This window comes from Hyla sarda, chromosome 1 (genome assembly GCF_029499605.1).
Source record: "Hyla sarda isolate aHylSar1 chromosome 1, aHylSar1.hap1, whole genome shotgun sequence".
Lineage (NCBI taxonomy): Eukaryota > Metazoa > Chordata > Amphibia > Anura > Hylidae > Hyla > Hyla sarda.
The window spans coordinates 496480826-496501447 of record NC_079189.1 but is presented as its reverse complement, the minus strand read 5'-3'; the positions used below and the strand labels follow the sequence as shown (position 1 = coordinate 496501447).

The window sequence follows — 20622 nt, the reverse complement described above, 5'->3', positions numbered from 1 at the left end:
TATATATATATATATATATGTGTGTGTGTTATAATCCATGGCTATAAGAGATAGCCTAGACTAAAGTGTGAAAAATTCCCACGGAGGAATTTATTAATTGTTCCCATTAATGCTGTGTTTCCCAACCAGGGTGCCTCCAGCTGTGGCAAAACTACAATTCCCAGCATGCCCGGACAGCCGTTGGCTGTCCGGGCATGCTGGGAGTTGTAGTTTTTCTTCTTGGGAAACATTAATACTGTGTTTCCCAACCAGTGTGGCTCCAGCTGTGGCAAAACTACAACTCCCAGCAAGCTCGGACAGCCAATGGCTGTCAAGGCATGCTGGGAGTTGTAGTTTTGCCACAGCTGGAGGTACACTGGTCGGGAAGCACCGCATTATGGCCATATTGTTGTGTTTTGACAGTTCAGCTGTTGCAAACCTACACCTCGCATGGTGCCCAAGGGTTGTAGTTTTGCACCAGCTGGGGGTCCACAGGTGGCAGAATGGCACATGATGTCTTTGCCCTCCTACAACTCTTAACTCCCCTATGTTAATCTTTTGCAGGAACTAAGAAGACTGTGCCCATGAGATGACTGCACCCAGTGCCAGGCGGCTGCCCCTATGATGATGATGGAGCTGGCAGCATGTGCCCACACAACCTCCTAAGCACATGTGGATGATGTGAGCCCCTATCGCTGAGCACCAGTTGTAATGACAGCAATGCCCCTCCCCTCCCCGGAATGGGCACCGCACAGCAGCACATGGCAGCAGCCGCACAGTGACACCCACCTGAGGAGCGCCGCCGCCGCCGCCGCCTCCGTCCTAGTGCACCGGGAGACATGAGCGCTGAGGTCCTCCGGCCGGCCGCCAGTCCCAGCACTAGGACACACTGAGCCTCCAGCCCGTCCGCACTCTGCTCTTTCATTCGTGTGACCCCGCCCAGGCGCTGACGTCATGCCCTTTGTTTTGGTTCGCCCGACCAATCGGACGTGCTGCTTGGATTCTACGGGAGCCGAAATGGGCCCTTCCTCCCGAACTGAGGACTTCCCTATCCCTGAAAGAACGCATTGCGCTGGGTGCACAGCCTGGCGATCCTCCTGCAGCTTTAACAGCTCTGACATGGAAACATCGCTGCAGTTCCAGCACGGCTTCTTCACAGAGCAGCCGCCTCCTCCTTCTCCTCAGCAGCAGAGGCAGCAGAGCCCGGACGAGCAGCTCTTCTTCCAGCAGGACGGACAGTGTCTTCAGTGCAACAGCTGCTCCTTCCACGGGGATAACCTGCCTCTGCTCCGCACCTCGTCCCCGATCACCGCCGGCGCTTTCCGCAGCAACTCCTCGCCGCTGTCCTCCTCCTCCTCCCGGCAAGGCAGCCAGTTGAACGTGAGTGAGCTGACGCCTTCCAGCCATGCCAGTTCCTCCAGACCGCACCAGCACCACCAGCAGCAGCAGCAGTACCACCAGTACCAGCAGTGCCACAGCCGGCAGCAGGCGAGCCCCAACAGCCAACGCCGGGAGAGTAACCCCTTCACGGAAATAGCCATGAGCAGCTGCAGGTACAACGGCGGCGTAATGAGACCGCTCAGCAACCTGAGCGCGTCCCGCAGGAACCTCCACGAACTGGACTCCGAGTCCCAGCCCCTGCAGCCCGTGGCCAGCGCCGCCCCGGAGATCGTCGTGTCCAAGCCCGAGCACAACTCCAGCACCCTGGTGTACGGGCAGGCGGCGAGCGCCGGCCGCGGTGGTGGCGGACAGAACTCGAGCAGCGGCAGCAAGTCCAGCAAGAAGAAGAACCAGAACATCGGCTACAAACTCGGGCACCGGAGAGCGCTGTTCGAGAAGCGTAAGCGGCTGAGCGACTACGCTCTGATATTCGGGATGTTTGGGATCGTGGTCATGGTCATTGAGACTGAACTGTCCTGGGGAGCCTATGACAAGGTAACCCTAGAGTTCTCCTGCCCTCTGTTGAATAGAGAGAGTTCTTCAATGAGTCAAGTAGAAGAAAGTTGCCTGACCCCCCCTCACTACTTGATCTGCTCTAGAGCAGTGTTTCCCAACCAGGGGGCCTCCAGCTGCTGCAAAACTACAACTTCCAGCATGCCCGGACAGCCTTTGGCTGTCCGGGCATGCTGGGAGTTGTAGTTTTGCAACAGCTGGTGGCACCCTGGTTGGGAAACACTGCTCTAGAGAAGTGTATGTTTATAAAGTTTTCTTTACCCATGTGTGAACAGTGCAGCAGCTTCACCTCGTGGTTTGGTGGCGTTTTCAATTCTTCACCTATGTCCGCCCACGTGTGAATGTTACAGCAGCTTCACCTTAGGTTTCAGTGGCATTTAAAGCAAGTGACCTGACTTTGCCTTTATGTGCATGTCCCAGCACCTCTACTTTATGTTTCAGTGGCTTTTTGCCTTCATGTGCATGTCCCAGCACCTCTACTTTATGTTTCAGTGGCTTTTTGCCTTTATGTGCATGTCCCAGCACCTCTACTTTATGTTTCAGTGGCTTTTTGCCTTTATGTGCATGTCCCAGCACCTCTACTTTATGTTTCAGTGGCTTTTTGCCTTTATGTGCATGTCCCAGCACCTTTACTTTATGTTTCAGTGGCTTTTTGCCTTTATGTGCATGTCCCAGCACCTTTACTTTATGTTTCAGTGGCTTTTTGCCTTTATTTGCATGTCCCAGCACCTCTACCTTATGTTTCAGTGGCTTTTTGCCTTTATTTGCATGTCCCAGCACCTCTACTTTATGTTTCAGTGGCTTTTTGCCTTCATGTGCATGTCCCAGCACCTCTACCTTATGTTTCAGTGGCTTTTTGCCTTTATGTGCATGTCCCAGCACCTTTACTCTATGTTTTAGTGGCTTTTTGCCTTTATGTGCATGTCCCAGCACCTTTACTTTATGTTTCAGTGACTTTTTGCCTTTATGTGCATGTCCCAGCACCTTTACCTTATGTTTCAGTGGCTTTTTGCCTTTATTTGCATGTCCCAGCACCTCTACTTTATGTTTCAGTGGCTTTTTGCCTTTATGTGCATGTCCCAGCACCTTTACTTTATGTTTCAGTGACTTTTTGCCTTTATGTGCATGTCCCAGCACCTTTACCTTATGTTTCAGTGGCTTTTTGCCTTTATTTGCATGTCCCAGCACCTCTACTTTATGTTTCAGTGGCTTTTTGCATTCATGTGCATGTCCCAGCACCTTTACCTTATGTTTCAGTGGCTTTTTGCCTTTATGTGCATGTCCCAGCACCTCTACTTTATGTTTCAGTGGCTTTTTGCCTTCATGTGCATGTCCCAGCACCTCTACCTTATGTTTCAGTGGCTTTTTGCCTTTATGTGCATGTCCCAGCACCTTTACTCTATGTTTTAGTGGCTTTTTGCCTTTATGTGCATGTCCCAGCACCTTTACTTTATGTTTCAGTGACTTTTTGCCTTTATGTGCATGTCCCAGCACCTCTACCTTATGTTTCAGTGGCTTTTTGCCTTTATGTGCATGTCCCAGCACCTTTACTTTATATTTCAGTGGCTTTTTGCCTTTATGTGCATGTCCCAGCACTTTCCCCTTATGTTTCAGTGGCTTTTTGCCTTTATGTGCATGTCCAAGCACTTTCCCCTTATGTTTCAGTGGCTTTTTGCCTTTATGTGCATGTCCAAGCACTTTCCCCTTATGTTTCAGTGGCTTTTTGCCTTTATGTGCATGGCCCAGCACCTTTACTCTATGTTTTAGTGGCTTCTTTGTGTCTGGAGAAAGTGTGTAGAGTTTGTGCCCTGACAGCTGCTCCTGTTCACATTGTATCCCCATGACACTGTTCCCATCTGCTCACAGAAACTTTCCCTGATCTTGCTCTGTGTTGCCATTTTAGCTGACAAGGGTGACTTTGGTTTATTTTTGCTTTCTTTTTTTAATTCTCCCAAACTGAAACACATTTCTTATTCCAGGGCTCGCTGTATTCACTAGCTCTAAAATGCCTTATAAGCCTTTCCACGATTATCCTGCTTGGTCTTATTATTGTGTACCACGCAAGGGAAATTCAGGTAAATTACATTTTATCACTTCCGTAATAGTTGCCATTCAATCTGTGTTGGTTGATACTTTGTTGCTTGCACCTGACTATGATATACATGACAATTGTGAGTCTGTTGTCCTACAGAATGCTTATAAAACACTTTGGGTTTCTAATATATGCTCTGTGTAGAATAAGTAACGCATCCGCAGCTTCTGCTTGTGTGCACATTGCTCATGAAGTCACTTTTTGTTGGAGAGAGCTGCCTCTAAGAACTGCACAGATAGGGGATGAGATAGGTACCTACTCCTTCCTCTTTATGACCTTTCCAATGATAATTGTTAATATGCACTCATCTGTTACGTTATGACAGTGTTCACTAACCTGAGTCCCTCCAGCTATTGCAAGACTACCAATCACACCAAGCAAAAGGCTGTCATGGCATGGTGGGAGTTGTAGTTTTGCAGCTGCCGGAGACCACTGTGTTATAGATCCTTTCCCTCATTTGTGTTATGTCTGAAATGTTTTTACCTACATAACCAATGCGATAGGATGAGTTGTCGATGTAGAATCGCTGCGATAAATGACAGATCACGTTTTTACTTAGTTCATTAAGAATTCTCCTTGAAGTGCAGTGTGCTCCTCTGCTTACATTGTTGTCTTATGTTCTATACACAGTTTATGACTTACCCCTGTTGTCTTGGTGTACATGTGTGTAGTTTAGAGTGGTGTTTCCGAAATATTTACATGACAGATGTTAACAACAATACACAAGATCCCGAATATTGGGGTAGCATGCCACATCAAATCGGGTCATGTATGCTTTTATTGAAAAACATGTGAAGATGTGGCAGAGCCATGTTTATCTTAGAACTATTGTTTTCATAAATAAATAACAAAAATAGACATCTGTTTAACCCTAAACTTTCCAGTTCCCCCTAGAACAGCTCTTTGTGCTTCTTCATTGATTCTTTCTGTAGTGATCTAGGGATTATTATTTGTACAGTTTTTAGCGTCTTTAGTCCTTTCTTCATTATAACCCAGCTTTCCTTAGCTCGTGTGTCCATTCTCGTAATGTTTTAGTCAATATATAATGCATAGTAAATACTGTATTTCTCTGCCAGATAGGGCTCGAATTATATTTGACATTATTCACCGATTCCTTCCAAGATTGTGTAGATGTGAATTACAGAGATTTAGCTCCAGAGTTTTTAAGTTTTCCTATTTGGAGCAGGATAGACAACTTTCAGCACCAGGGAGAGCGCACAGCACTAATGCATAGGACAGTGGCAGAAGGCTGTCCGGACATGATGGGAGTTGTAGTTTTTTTTCAACAGCTCGAGTAACACTGGCATAGGACATCTAATACTATCTTGTCCTAGTGAACTAAAGCTTTTTCTGAGCCACATAGAGATCCCAACACGTGCCACATGATCTTGTCCTAGGAATCAGTGTTGGCCAGTGTTGATGAAAGAGAGGGCATGCTGGGAGTTGTAGTTTTGGACAGCTGCAGAAGCACTGGTTGGGGAACAAAACAAGAAGCGTTCAGTTTGCATAGCTAACCCTAATAATAATAATTATTATTCATAATAATAATAGCAATTATTAATAATTATTATGAATTATTATTATTATTATTATTATTAGTAGTAGTAGTAGTAGTAAAATAACAATAATTATTAATTATTACTATTAATAATAACAATGATAATACTTATTTATTATTAATAATAATAATTATTAATTATTATTATTAATATAATAATAAATATTATTATTAATAATGATAATAATGATATTATTATTATTTGGCATACAGACTACTCATTTAATTCCCTCGCTTCTGTCCTATATAGTGTTCAGCATCATGGAGAGTCCCATGTACTGGGTATACTACATACAGTAAAACATTGTTCTGTCCTATAAAGTGTTCTGCATCATGGAGAGTCCCATGTACTGGGTATACTACATACAGTAAAACATTGTTCTGTCCTATAAAGTGTTCAGCATCATGGAGAGTTCCATGTACTGGGTATACTACATACAGTAAAACATTGTTCTGTCGTATATAGTGTTCAGCATCATGGAGAGTTCCATGTACTGGGTATACTACATACAGTAAAACATTGTTCTGTCCTATATAGTGTTCAGCATCATGGAGAGTTCCATGTATTGGGTATACTACATACAGTAAAACATTGTTCTGTCCTATATAGTGTTCAGCATCATGGAGAGTTCCATGTACTGGGTATACTACATACAGTAAAACATTGTTCTGTCCTATATAGTGTTCAGCATCATGGAGAGTTCCATGTACTGGGTATACTACATACAGTAAAACATTGTTCTGTCCTATAAAGTGTTCAGCATCATGGAGAGTTCCATGTACTGGGTATACTACATACAGTAAAACATTGTTCTGTCCTATATAGTGTTCAGCATCATGGAGAGTCCCATGTACTGGGTATACTACATACAGTAAAACATTGGTCTGTCCTATATAGTGTTCAGCATCATGGAGAGTCCCATGTACATGGTATACTACATACAGTAAAACATTGTTCTGTCCTATAAAGTGTTCAGCATCATGGAGAGTCCCATGTACTGGGTATACTACATACAGTAAAACATTGTTCTGTCTTATATAGTGTTCAGCATCATGGAGAGTTCCATGTACTGGGTATACTACATACAGTAAAACATTGTTCTGTCCTATATAGTGTTCAGCATCATGGAGAGTCCCATGTACTGGGTATACTACATACAGTAAAACATTGTTCTGTCCTATATAGTGTTCAGCATCATGGAGAGTCCCATGTACTGGGTATACTACATACAGTAAAACATTGTTCTGTCCTATATAGTGTTCAGCATCATGGAGAGTTCCATGTACTGGGTATACTACATACAGTAAAACATTGTTCTGTCCTATATAGTGTTCAGCATCATGGAGAGTCCCATGTACTGGGTATACTACATACAGTAAAACATTGTTCTGTCCTATATAGTGTTCAGCATCATGGAGAGTCCCATGTACTGGGTATACTACATACAGTAAAACATTGTTCTGTCCTATATAGTGTTCAGCATCATGGAGAGTTCCATGTACTGGGTATACTACATACAGTAAAACATTGTTCTGTCCTATATAGTGTTCAGCATCATGGAGAGTTCCATGTACTGGGTATACTACATACAGTAAAACATTGTTCTGTCCTATATAGTGTTCAGCATCATGGAGAGTTCCATGTATTGGGTATACTACATACAGTAAAACATTGTTCTGTCCTATATAGTGTTCAGCATCATGGAGAGTCCCATGTACTGGGTATACTACATACAGTAAAACATTGTTCTGTCCTATATAGTGTTCAGCATCTTGGAGAGTCCCATGTACATGGTATACTACATACAGTAAAACATTGTTCTGTCCTATAAAGTGTTCAGCATCATGGAGAGTCCCATGTACTGGGTATACTACATACAGTAAAACATTGTTCTGTCTTATATAGTGTTCAGCATCATGGAGAGTTCCATGTACTGGGTATACTACATACAGTAAAACATTGTTCTGTCCTATATAGTGTTCAGCATCATGGAGAGTCCCATGTACTGGGTATACTACATACAGTAAAACATTGTTCTGTCCTATATAGTGTTCAGCATCATGGAGAGTCCCATGTACTGGGTATACTACATACAGTAAAACATTGTTCTGTCCTATATAGTGTTCAGCATCATGGAGAGTCCCATGTACTCGGTATACTACATACAGTAAAACATTGTTCTGTCCTATATAGTGTTCAGCATCATGGAGAGTTCCATGTACTGGGTATACTACATACAGTAAAACATTGTTCTGTCCTATGTAGACTACAGAACTTTTGGCACCAGGGAGTTCACAGTGCACATGTTACTTTATTTCTCTTGCGGTCGTTTCTGCATGCCACAATGTTTTCTGTGCATCCTGTACATATAATGTAAAGTGATGTATATTTATTATGTAATATAGTTAGGATGACCCCCCCCCCCCCCCATACTGTTGCTTAGATGCTCGATAGCGATCCTTCTCTGATCCCATTGTGCTGTGTTCACTGCAGAGTGTTCAGCATCATGGAGAGCTTGCAGCACCTCTGCACTGTTATCTCTTGTTCTTACCTGGATTACAGGTCGAGCTAGAAGTGTATATTATCTACAGGGCACATTGCATTAAGCCTTCTTATACCTTCCATGTTCATGTTTTATGGAGCCCACATAGGGTAGTATTTACCAACCAGGGTGCTTCCACCTGTTGCAAAACTACAACTCCCAGCATGCCCGGACAGCTAAGAGCTCAGTGCATCTGATTTCCGTACTCTTTACTGCATACAGCAGTGTTTTCCAACCAGGGTGCCTCCAGCTGTTGCAAAACTACAACTCCCAGCATGTCCGGACAGCCTTTGGCTGTCCGGGCATGCTGGGAGTTGTAGTTATGCAACAGCTGGAAGCATCCTGGTTGGGAAATACTACCCTAGTCTTATGTAAAGCACCAATGGGAACTCCCTATCAACATGTGCCTACATAGTGTTATTTCTGTCCTCTATGTTGTACACAGTTTGTATTGCTTTCTATTCAGGAAATAGCTCCCAGCAGATAATATACAGATATTATATCACTTACAGTGTTTCTAATGTCCTAATGCCCTTGTCCTATGTAGACTGGAGGGCTCCCTGCATGCATTACACTACAGCGTTTCTAGTGGTCTCATGCCATAGGTAGATTGTACAGCTATGAATCTCTTTCAGTGATTTTACTGTGTGCATGCTGATGTGCAGTATTCATTTTTAAGTACCCTAAATCCATATTATATACTAGATATATTGCTACTCTATCTTGCATGCATTTGATCTCTGTTGTCTGGGAAGCCTTCCGTACCACAGAGAGCTCTTGCTTAGAATGTACTAGTACTTACTACTGCCCTCTTACCCCGGTGATTTGCCCCTTTTAGAGCTTTCAGTGCCCCAAAACCTCTTTGCATATGCTGTATGCACTAGTGTTATTACTGCTCTAGTGTCATGTGCCTTCTGAGCTTTCTGCACTATGAAGAGCTCCCTGCAAGTCTCCTTCTATGTCATTGTAAACATTTCAGGACCATAGATATCTCACTGCACGTCTCCTTCTATGTCATCTGTACTATGTCATCTGTAAACATTTCAGGACCATAGATATCTCCCCATACATGTCCTACTATGTCATCTGTAAAGATTTCAGGACCATAGATATCTCCCTGTATATGTCCTTCTATGTAATCTGTAAACATTTCAGGACCATAGATATCTCCCTGTATATGTCCTTCTATGTAATCTGTAAACATTTCAGGACCATAGATATCTCCCTTTACATGTCCTGCTATGTACCATAGATATCTCCCTGTACATGTCCTGCTATGTCATCTGTAAACATTTACGGCCCATAGATATCTCCCTGTACATGTCCTACTATGTCATCTGTAAACATTTCAGGACCATAGATATCTCCCTGTACATGTCCTACTATGTCATCTGTAAACATTTCGGGACATAGATATCTCCCTGTACATGTCCTACTATGTCATCTGTAAACATTTCGGGACATAGATATCTCCCTGTACATGTCCTACTATGTCATCTGTAAACATTTACGGACCATAGATATCTCCCTGTACATGTCCTACTATGTCATCCGTAAATATTTCAGGATCATAGATATCTCCCTGTATATGTCCTACTATGTCATCTGTAAACATTTCAGGACCATAGATATCTCCCTGTATATGTCCTACTATGTCATCTGTAAACATTTCAGGACTATAGATATCTCCCTGTATATGTCCTACTATGTCATCTGTAAACATTTCGGGACATAGATATCTCCCTGTACATGTCCTACTATGTCATCTGTAAACATTTCGGGACATATATATCTCCCCTAACATGTCCTTCTATGTCATCTGTAAAGCTTTCAGTACCTAAGAGAGCTCCCTGCTGGTCTCCTTCTATGTAGTCTGTAAACATTTCAGGACCATGGAGAGCTACTTGCAGATATACTATATCCAACCTAATCTGTAAGGCGTTCGGGATCATGGAGAGCTCCCTGTGTATAATGTTCTATGTACAATACAAGGAGTTCCCTGCAGATATCCCATATACATGTCCTTGTCCTATGTAGATTGTAGGATCATGGAGACTTCCCTGCACATGTTGTACTAGGTGCAATAATCTGAAAAGGCTTTGAGACCACTAAGAGCTTTCTCCAGATATACAGTAATACATAGTGCTAGTAGGGAGGCTGTAAAGCTTTCAGATGATCAGATTCTTCATACATCATTATTATCTCTCATGTCCTTGTCATGTGTGGTCTGTATATATATATATATATATATATATATATATATATATATATATATTATATTACACTATACCCAGTATTAGTACAGCTCTCATGTCCTTGTCATGTGTGGTCTGTATGTATGTATATATATATATATATATATATATATATATATATTACACTATATCCAGTATTATTACTGCTCTCATACCTTTATCATGTGCAGTCTGTGTGTGTATATATATATATATATTTGTCCCGTGCAGTCTGTGTATATATATATATATTTGTCCCGTGCAGTCTGTGTGTGTGTATATATATATATATATATATTTGTCCCGTGCAGTCTGTATATATATATATATATATATATATATATATATATATATTTGTCCTGTGCAGTCTGTGTGTGTGTATATATATATATATATATATATATATATCTTTATCCCGTGCAGTCTGTGTATGTATATATATATATATATATATATATATGTCCTGTGCACTCTGTGTGTGTGTATATATATATATATATATATATATACCTTTGTCCCGTGCAGTCTGTGTATATATATGTATTTGTCCCGTGCAGTCTGTGTATATATATATATATATATATTTGTCCTGTGCAGTCGGTGTATATATATATATATATATATGTCCTGTGCACTCTGTGTGTATATATATATATATATATATATATATATATATATATATACCTTTGTCCCGTGCAGTCTGTGTATATATATGTATTTGTCCCGTGCAGTCTGTGTATATATATATATATATTTGTCCCGTGCAGTCTGCCAGGCTTACAGGACCATGGAGAGCTCTGCTCACCGCCCGGCGCCCCGATCATATGTATTACCGGGCTGCTCTATTGTACTGCACGGTATTCGGTGCAGTGGGTCAGGTGCAGACACCTATTGCTGATGGTGTAGAAGAGAATGTGGTGATTCCCCGCACGGATCTGGAGAGTAGTGACATATCGCTAGAGGAGCTGTTGCTTTCCTGGCTGGAGACCTCTTGCGGATGAAGGGGGATTCCCTGTGCTTCCCCGCTACTGTTACATGCTGCAGCATCTCGGACGCGTCTCGGTTGCCGATCCCGGGCGCCCCTTCACCTACTGATCCAGCTTCCTGCATTAATAATGTCTCCGTAGCTATAAATAGCCGCTTGCCTGGTGCCGAGGGAGCCCGCAGATTATTAATGAGGCGCATTCCGGGGCTACCCCGGCGCGGAATCACCCGGCTCTTCCAGGCTCTGGCTGTGAGGCTGGGACTGCACATGCGCGGCGCCGCAGTGCGTGGGAAGGGGAGCTCTGGGGGCAGCCACTACTAATCATCTGTGCAGACAGGATGGCAGGAGCAGGGCAGCCAGTGGGTATATTGTGTATCCTTGTCAGGAGCTAGTCATCTATCTCTACTATGGCAGGGGGGTCACACATGTCTGCTCTAGTTTATAACAGAATTCCTTCCAGTTCAGTAGATGCAGGTGCCTACTTCTCCTGCACCAGGGGGTGTATGGCGCATTCTACAGAGATGTGGATGTAGAAGGGGAGGGTGTGGGTTGTTTTCATCTTCTGCAAAAACCTCAGTCATGTAGAGGTGGTGGATAGTTTTATTTTTATTTTTTAATTTTTATTTTTTTTAGCAAGGGAGCACAAGATCCCCTTGTAGCCTTCTCTATATAAAGCAATAGTGTCATCAATGTCTCCAGCAGTATGGTAATGGTAGGAGGGGGGGGGGGGGGGGGGGGGCATCCTAGGACTAGTGACATTGTTACATTTTGCACAGATCCTTCTGTACTATGTGTTTTTTTCATTCTCCATGTCTCAGTATTGATTTCAGCTTGTGCTCTCTCAGTGATGAAGCAGAACTGGCTACAAGACTTATAGTAATCTACATCTCCAGAACCTGCCATTAATGACAAATCATTTCCACCAGCTCCAGTGTTGCAAGGGCAAGAAGCCATGCAGCAATGCCTATGGTTGCCCAGATTTGGTTGGCATTTGTGAAAAAAAAAATATATATATAATATATATACAGTAATCCCTAAACTTACAATGGCCCCAACATACAATAGTTTCAAAATACAATGGTCTTTTCTGGACCATTGTAACTTGAAACCAGACTCAACATACAATGTACAGACAGTCCAGATCTGTGATACCTGTCACAAGTGGAGGAACTGACCAATCAGAATTGGCATTTTACTGGTAAATCACCTCTATTACTGAAGTTCAAGCACTGAATGGCTGTCTGGTAGCGCCCCCTACAGTACAGGGAGGAACTACAAGTTCCGTACTACTCCTTACCTGTGCCAGGGTTAGCTGCTCATTTGGACACCAAGTAAGGGTGGCTCCATTTGGGACACTGTGTGTACTGTATAGGACCCTGAAGAAGCTCCTGTCCTCTACATAAACCATTGTTTCCCAACCAGGGTGTCTCCAGCTGTTGCAAAACTACAACTCCCAGCATGACGGACAGCCAACAGCTGTCCGGGCATGCTGGGAGTTGTAGTTTTGCAACAGCTGGAGGCACCCTGGTTGGGAAACACTGACATAGACAGTGATTTACAGCTCCCAGCAGATCTTTATTACTTTTATATGTAAGGATTTGCTTTATCTATATTAGTTATCTACTTATTTTTCTTTAATCCTCACTTTTTCCTATTTTTGGATGACATTTTGGTGGCATCAGAGCCAATTACCAGGTTTCCATAGAGTTATGGTTTCAACATACAATGGTCGTCCTGGAACCAATTAATATTATAACTTGAGGGACCACTGTATTTTATTTATTTATTTATTTTTATAGCGCCTACAGATTCCACAGCACTTTGTATATATATATATATATATATATATATATATATGTATAAAGATTACTATATCAACAATTTTAAAAAGAACACTGTTTATGTGAGTGATTTGTTTGGAGGTTGAACGCGGTCCCCTGTTGCACGAATGCCTATGTGAAAAATACAGTATTTTATAATCCTCAATATATTCCGGCAGTGTTTACCCATAATGCAGCAAAAAAATGAAAAATGAAGATGATGTATCTGTAATAGCAATCATAGCATTACTGGAATATTGATGTTTAGTAAACAAGCTATCTAATGTATGTGCCTAGGAAAATGACATGCAATGTTCCAGGCTGAACTGTAATAAGTATCACTCTTCATTCAGCCTGCAGTCTCCATGGGATTACTTAGTACTACAGCACAATTCATTCCCATTGCTGTAAAACAGTACATATGGGAGATGTCTAAAAATAGCATTAAATAACAACAATTACAGTGTGAATACTTTCATTGATGGTGTTCATTGTAAAACACACAATCTGCTTAAACACTGTCCCATCATGAATAAGTGCTTGCAATCTTACAGCTTTTAGAGCTTTTTGATGTGTGTTAAGCTGTGTATAAAGGCTTCATTAAAGAAGATATGTAGAAATCCGCACTCTTGGTGGGGTGAAGAAAAGTTGACACTTGTCTGACGCTCGCTGGATGGAGTGAAGAATGCTAGTACACTCCACGTAGTATAGAACAGTGTTCTTTTATTGTGATAGAATAGTAGACAACGCGTTTCGAGGGGGTCTGCACCCCCCTTCCTCAAATGAAAATACAAAACCAATCTAACAATAAAAATTGTTGCATCACAATAAGGGCATAGGCCAGAGGGTGGGGAAGGGCTGTCGGGTAATGGTTTATGCACAGTCACACAGGCCAAGGGGGTAGAGAGGGATAGATGGTGAGGAAGAGTATAGCAAGACAATAAGATAGGTAAGAGAGGAAAAGAAAACAGGGAAGCAGACAAGTTGAGAGAGAACGTACCTCATGAGTCAGGTCAGCACCGACCACCCCCAGATCCGTGTTCACAGGTGAAATACAGAAGGGATCAGGAGCGGAGTCCTGAGCTACTACATAACTCCTCTATGTGAAAGGATTCAAATTCCCCTGACAACATAAAGGCAAGCCAAGGACCCCAGATGCTTTGGAACCTGTCTATCTGCTGTTCCGAGACAGCTAGCAATTCCTCCATGCTACAAATATGTGACAGCTCCTGAAGCAAGGACGAGAGGGTAGGAGGTCAGGAAGATCTCCATAGTCTAGGAATCACCACTCTGGCAGCCATCAACATGTAGTGCAGGAGGCGGGCCGAAGATTTAGAAAGTGATGTGGGTAGAATGGAAAGCAAAGTTAGTTCCGGGGTCTTGGGGAGTGCGTGGGAGGTTAGTTTTCACATTAGATTCAAAGTGTTGGTAAACATTTTTACAGGCGGGGTGGGATGGGACATGACTACAATATTCTGCACACAGAGCTGTACATCTGCTGGGGCATTAAAGGGGTTATCTGGTGTTAGGCAAAACATTTATTTCTTGCTGGGGTTGGGACCACTTCTGTCTTGTCCTTCAGTCTTCTGTCTTGTTTCTGCTTCCAAGACAAGTGCTTGTTGCAGGACCTGTCTGCTCAGCCAATTACTGGTGTGAGGCAGAACTCCACTGCAGCCAGCAAAACAGCAAAAACAACAGAAATAACAATTCAGAGATTATTTGATTTTTAAAGGGGTTGTCCAGATAAACATTTGTCAACTTAAAAATTCTTATGATGGGTGGTAGAGGGGGAGCAAGAAAAAATAAAAACACTTTTATTCACCTGCCCCCAATCCCCCACCAGTGTCATTCTGATAGTGCTGCTGAGTGCTTCCTGCTTGCATCTTAACACATACGAAATGCCCATTAATTGCTGAGTGGGGACATTGCTGCAGCCAGTGATTAGTTGAGCAAACATTATCTATGAGTTGTGGTAATAGTTAGCAACAGCAACTAAAGATGGGCTTGGTTCTCAGAGTTGCATCTTTATTCCTTATTCCTCCATGGTACACAGAACAATTCAATATTTCAACCCATGCCAGGGTCTTTGTAAAGTACCCCTGCATGGGCAGATATGTCATATTGTTCTGTGTACTTTAAATTGGCACTGTCAGATATAAAAACTTTTTATATGTTGTACATCAAGGCAAAACAATAGTTTTTCTAATATACGTCTTTTTTTATTAAAGAAAACTGCCTTTGAATATCCCAACACTAGGGGTCCCCATACCTCCTAGGACACTGATGAGTCCCACAGCAGCATTAGCTTGTTCAAGGGTCATGGTCATGAGGTGGCTGATTGACAAGGCTGCAGGAGGAACACAGCCTGCAGCAACACTTCTGTAACACACAGTTTTACCAAACATGTGCCCCCAGCTGTTGCAAGACTACAACTCCAAGCATGCTTGGACAGTCAAAGGATGTCTGGGCATGCTGGGAGTTGTAGTTCTAAAAAAACACTGTACTTTTAGCACTAAACATTTGCCCTAATTTAGGAAGATGTAAGTTATACACTCACAATATTGTCTTTGGTTGTAGAGTGCAGGCAATCTCCAATAATCATTGTGTGTGTGCAGCATAAAACCAGAGAGAAAAGGGTTACAGAGCAGGGCTGCTAGGCTCCTGAGAGCAGTGAGTCAGCAAAGTGAGGGAGAGGGAAGAGTCATCACAGTGCAGGCACGAGAGGGACATACCCCCTCCATTTGGTGAGATGAAAAAGACATTGAGCAGCTGTGATGTGCTATTTTTTAGTGAAATATCGGTGATATACAAATGACATGTTCCTGATTAGGATAAGGTACTGAGTAACAATTAACAGTTTAGTTTTTTTGTGCGATCTGGCAGGTATGCTTTAGGGGTAGGGTCACACGTGCCATATTTTGTTGCATATTTTGCTGTGTATTTGCTGCTGCATATTTTCCATCCCATTGAAGTCAAGGGGAAGTAACATCAGCTGCAGAAAATAGGCAGCAAAATACAACCATATTTCCTTATCGTGTATGTGAGTGCGTTGTGCACATATGTCTACGTATCGATTTCCTATGAGTGGAGACACAGGCCGGAAGCATTCAGCAGAAGGGATGGAAGCCATCAGAATGGCATGGGATTGGTGGCAATGTAATTATTTATATATTTATAATATTTATATGGAACAAACCCTTTACTCATTTTTAGGCTCAAGCTATAAGACAAATTTTGTCTCTTGACAGTCACTGCCCATAGGAATATATAGTGTATACTATTTGTTTGCAATTTCATGTAGATGCTCACCAGGCCAAAATGTTGCACCAAGATCATCTGAGAATATCATAATTCTGTACATTTCCTATGACTGATTCTGTTGCACACACCTACATAAGTTCTTGTACAGATAAAACATCATGGTGATGTTAGTTAAGTTTTCTTTTATGATGTAATTTGCCATACAGAAATCACTCCAGCCTGTAAATGACACTATAGTGGAGGCCACTAATGTGTAACCAATGCTATATCTTAGCGGGTTTGCTTTATAGACTTGCTATAGTTTCAGTTCCTAATAAACACTTAAGATGTAAGAGAATTTTTCAAAGCTCCACCTGCTTTTAAAATGAGTAATGTTATATTTATAGTGATGGAATATCATGTTTACTCTGCGGCCAGTTGCCATGGTAGATGTTAGCCCATTGCTTTTTTTTTTAGCTGTTATTTAACCACCTTAAACACTCATCATTGTCACGATGCCGGCTGGCAGGAGGTGGATCCTCTGTGCCAGAGAGGGATTGGCGTGGACCGTGCTAGTGGACCGGTTCTAAGTCACTACTGGTTTTCACCAGAGCCCGCCGCAAAGCGGGATGGTCTTGCTGCGGCGGTAGTGACCAGGTCGTATCCACTAGCAACGGCTCAACCTCTCTGGCTGCTGAAGATAGGCGCGGTACAAGGGAGTAGACAGAAGCAAGGTCGGACGTAGCAGAAGGTCGGGGCAGGCAGCAAGGATCGTAGTCAGGGGCAACGGCAGGAGGTCTGGAACACAGGCTAGGAACACACAAGGAAACGCTTTCACTGGCACAATGGCAACAAGATCCGGCGAGGGAGTGAAGGGGAAGTGAGGTATAAATAGGGAGTGCACAGGTGAACACACTAATTGGAACCACTGCGCCAATCAGCAGCGCAGTGGCCCTTTAAATCGCAGAGACCCGGCGCGCGCGCGCCCTAGGGAGCGGGGCCGCGCGCGCCGGGACAGGACAGACGGAGAGCGAGTCAGGTACGGGAGCCGGGACGCGCATCGCGAGCGGGCGCCACCCGCATCGCGAATCGCATCCCGGCTGGAGACGGTATCGCAGCGCACCGGGTCAGTGGAGCTGCCCGGAGCGCTGCGGTAGCGAGAGTGAAGCGAGCGCTCCGGGGAGGAGCGGGGACCCGGAGCGCTCGGCGTAACAATCATTTCAGGATTTGCATGGATAGATTTGTGAACCATACATCAAATAATACTTTTTTCTATATCTATATATAGGCCCAATTTATAATGCTGTCCGTGTACATCTCTGATATAAATCCGGATTCCAGTGAAGAGATATCCCATATCTCTTCTGTGTTGTACCATAGAACAAACATATCAATTACATCTATAAAACATTTTTAAATTAAAAAGTGTAGTAGACATATTCACATATTCAAGGTATGTTGCAATGTTCATTGCCATAGCTTTTTGTCATTTTCCTTGTGTTTGTCGGCAACATACAGATGTTGCTATGGTTATCTTGAGTGCGTTAACCTAACACAGCAATGTGTTATGTTGGGATATTCTAATGCACCGGAAATCAAGATAAGGCCAATAATTGAGGAGTAACTTAAACTTATCATATATATATATATATATATATATATATATATATATACGGTGTGTATATATATATATATATATATATATATATATATGTATAAGCAGGAGCACCAGGTGAGAGATTGCGGGGGTCTGACCACTGGGACCCCCTCAATCTCCTTCCTGGTGCTCCTGCTCTCCTCCTGCCGGAAGTGGTGGTCAACACGGAACCTCCCTGGATCTCTATGGGAGAGTTAGAGATACACTCCCATAGAGATATGCACTCTCCCATAGGCTCTCCCATAATGGGGGGCGCATGCCGACCCCCGCTCCATGCAGGAGGAGAGCCAGGACGCATGGCAAGAGATTGTGGGGGTCCCAGCAGTTGGACCCCCTGCAATCTGACACTTTTCCCCTATCCTTTGGATAGTAGATCCATTTTTCTAAGCTGGATAAACCCTTTAATAAAATTTTATATACTAATATTATTTATAACCATAAGAGGAGTGCTGGCAGCCATCCAGATCACTGAACCTTACAATAACCAAATATATATTAATATCCGATGTACAAAGGAGCCATTTGAACCTATCAAAACATGAGCTCGTAGTCAGAGTCCATTTATACAGATCATAAAACTCTGAAGTGACTTATTTATATAATCTATAGTAGGGGTATACAATTTCCTATAATGCCTTAACTGCTGCAGGACATGTTTTGTAAAGAATAAGGGAGAGATTCCTACCCCCTATTGCAGTGTTTCCTAACCAGGGTGCCTCCAGCTGTTCCAAAACTATAACTCCCAGCATGCCTGGACAGCCAAAGGCTGTCCTGGAATGCTTGGTGTTGTAGCTTTACAATTGCTGGAGGCACTCTGGTTGGGAAACACTGCCCTATTGATTAGTATGAAATGCAGCAGGTGAGGTTTATATTGTGCCCTGGAGCAGCAGGGACACACTGTGCCTCAGGTGAGATTTCTATTATGCCATGCAGCAGGGACACACTGTGCCTCAGGTGAGATTTCTATTATGCCATGCAGCAGGGACACACTGTGCCTCAGGTGAGGTTTATATTGTGCCCTGCAGCTGCAGGGACACACTGTGCCTCAGGTGAGATTTCTATTATGCCATGCAGCAGCAGGGACACATTGTGCCTCAGGTGAGATTTCTATTTAACCATGCAGCAGCAGGGACACACTGTGCCTCAGGTGAGATTTCTATTTAACCATGCAGCAGCAGGGACACACTGTGCCTCAAGTGAGATTTCTATTTTGCCATGCAGCAGCAGGGACACACTGTGTCTCTTTTACATTGCCTTTGGGCTCCGTTATATGGAACTCTATTGGTAATAAAGTGGAGAAAAATAGAAAAGAAAAAAATTGTGCATGTACAATTTTTTTTTTCTCTGCTAAACTCCAGTAAACTACCGGATCCTGATGAACCCCATTCAAGTCAATGGGACCCGTCAGGACCCGGTGTTGACCCGACCAAGTGAGTTGTGCTCCGACCCATTTTGGGGGCCGTTCAGCACAAAAGAGCCGAACAGATCCAGAATGGGACAGAGCACAATGGTAATGTGAACTTTGCGTAATGCACCAACAGTCAGTCAGTGACTGGCACAGGAGAATAAGATTCCTACCAAAGTGATCTGTGACGGACCTTTTCTGCAGGAGAAGATGAGTACAATCTATGCTGATGCTGATGTACTAGTCAGTGTGTGACATTAGAAAGCAGAATTTGCTTTAAAATGTTAAATTGATAGGTATGATTATAAATATTGTGTTGTCACCAGTGGGTTTATTAATGCTGCTATTAGACAGTCATTGCCCTGTGTATCTTCTGTATATGAAGTTGTACACAACTGTTCTCCCAAAAAACAGACATGGCGTAGCAATTTGTCTTCATTTAATGTCCTGTTTTCTGTCACATACAGCAGGGTTAATAGGATGTATCCAGTAATTATGATTGATAGCTTTCCTCTTGTTACTTGTCATAGATTAGTTCTCTTTTTTTAGTTCATTGGAGTCTTTATTTATCACGTCATGTAAATGGTTGGTGAAGATTTACAGATGCAAAATTAACCTTTGTATGAAATGATGTATGTTACTGGATAGCTTGTATGTTATTTTATTATTTACTTATCAATAATCATTACTGTTTGTCCTTTTCCGATTGCTCCTACTTATTATCGCCAAATTTAAATGCACAAAAAGATCAATTAAAACGATTCAATTGTTGTTTATTGATCATGAAAATAGATTGCACCTTCCTAAGGCATCACTATTGTTTTCAGTAAATACTTTATGAGGCACTGTTCACATCACATATATTGTAGGTGCAACATATACCGGAGAATACAGCCCATGTGAATGCTATTGCTTATCATAAAGTAATTTATGACATCTACAGTATCTTCCATAAGTGAGTCCACCCCTCACATTTTGTAAATATTTTATTATATCTTTTAATGTGACAACACTGAAGAAATGGCACTCTGCTACAATGTAAAATAGTGCACAGCCTGTATAACAGTGTTTAAAGAGTACCTGTCATCAAACCATATTTTCTAAACGACTTCAGATTATATTCCCTAACTTCTCCTAACACACCTTAAAAAAAATT

General features: G+C 42.6%; 1 protein-coding gene across 1 annotated transcript in view; it reads left to right on the top strand.

The window, feature by feature from the left end:
* Positions 1–606: 606 nt before the first annotated feature.
* Positions 607–20622, top strand: part of KCNN2 (potassium calcium-activated channel subfamily N member 2) — a 245827-nt gene continuing 225811 nt past the window's right edge. Inside the window, exons 1-2 of the mRNA XM_056537445.1 lie at positions 607–1914; positions 3912–4007. Coding sequence (XP_056393420.1) covers positions 934–1914; positions 3912–4007 — 1077 coding nt within the window. The 5' untranslated portion in view covers positions 607–933. The remainder of the gene's footprint in view (positions 1915–3911; positions 4008–20622) is intronic.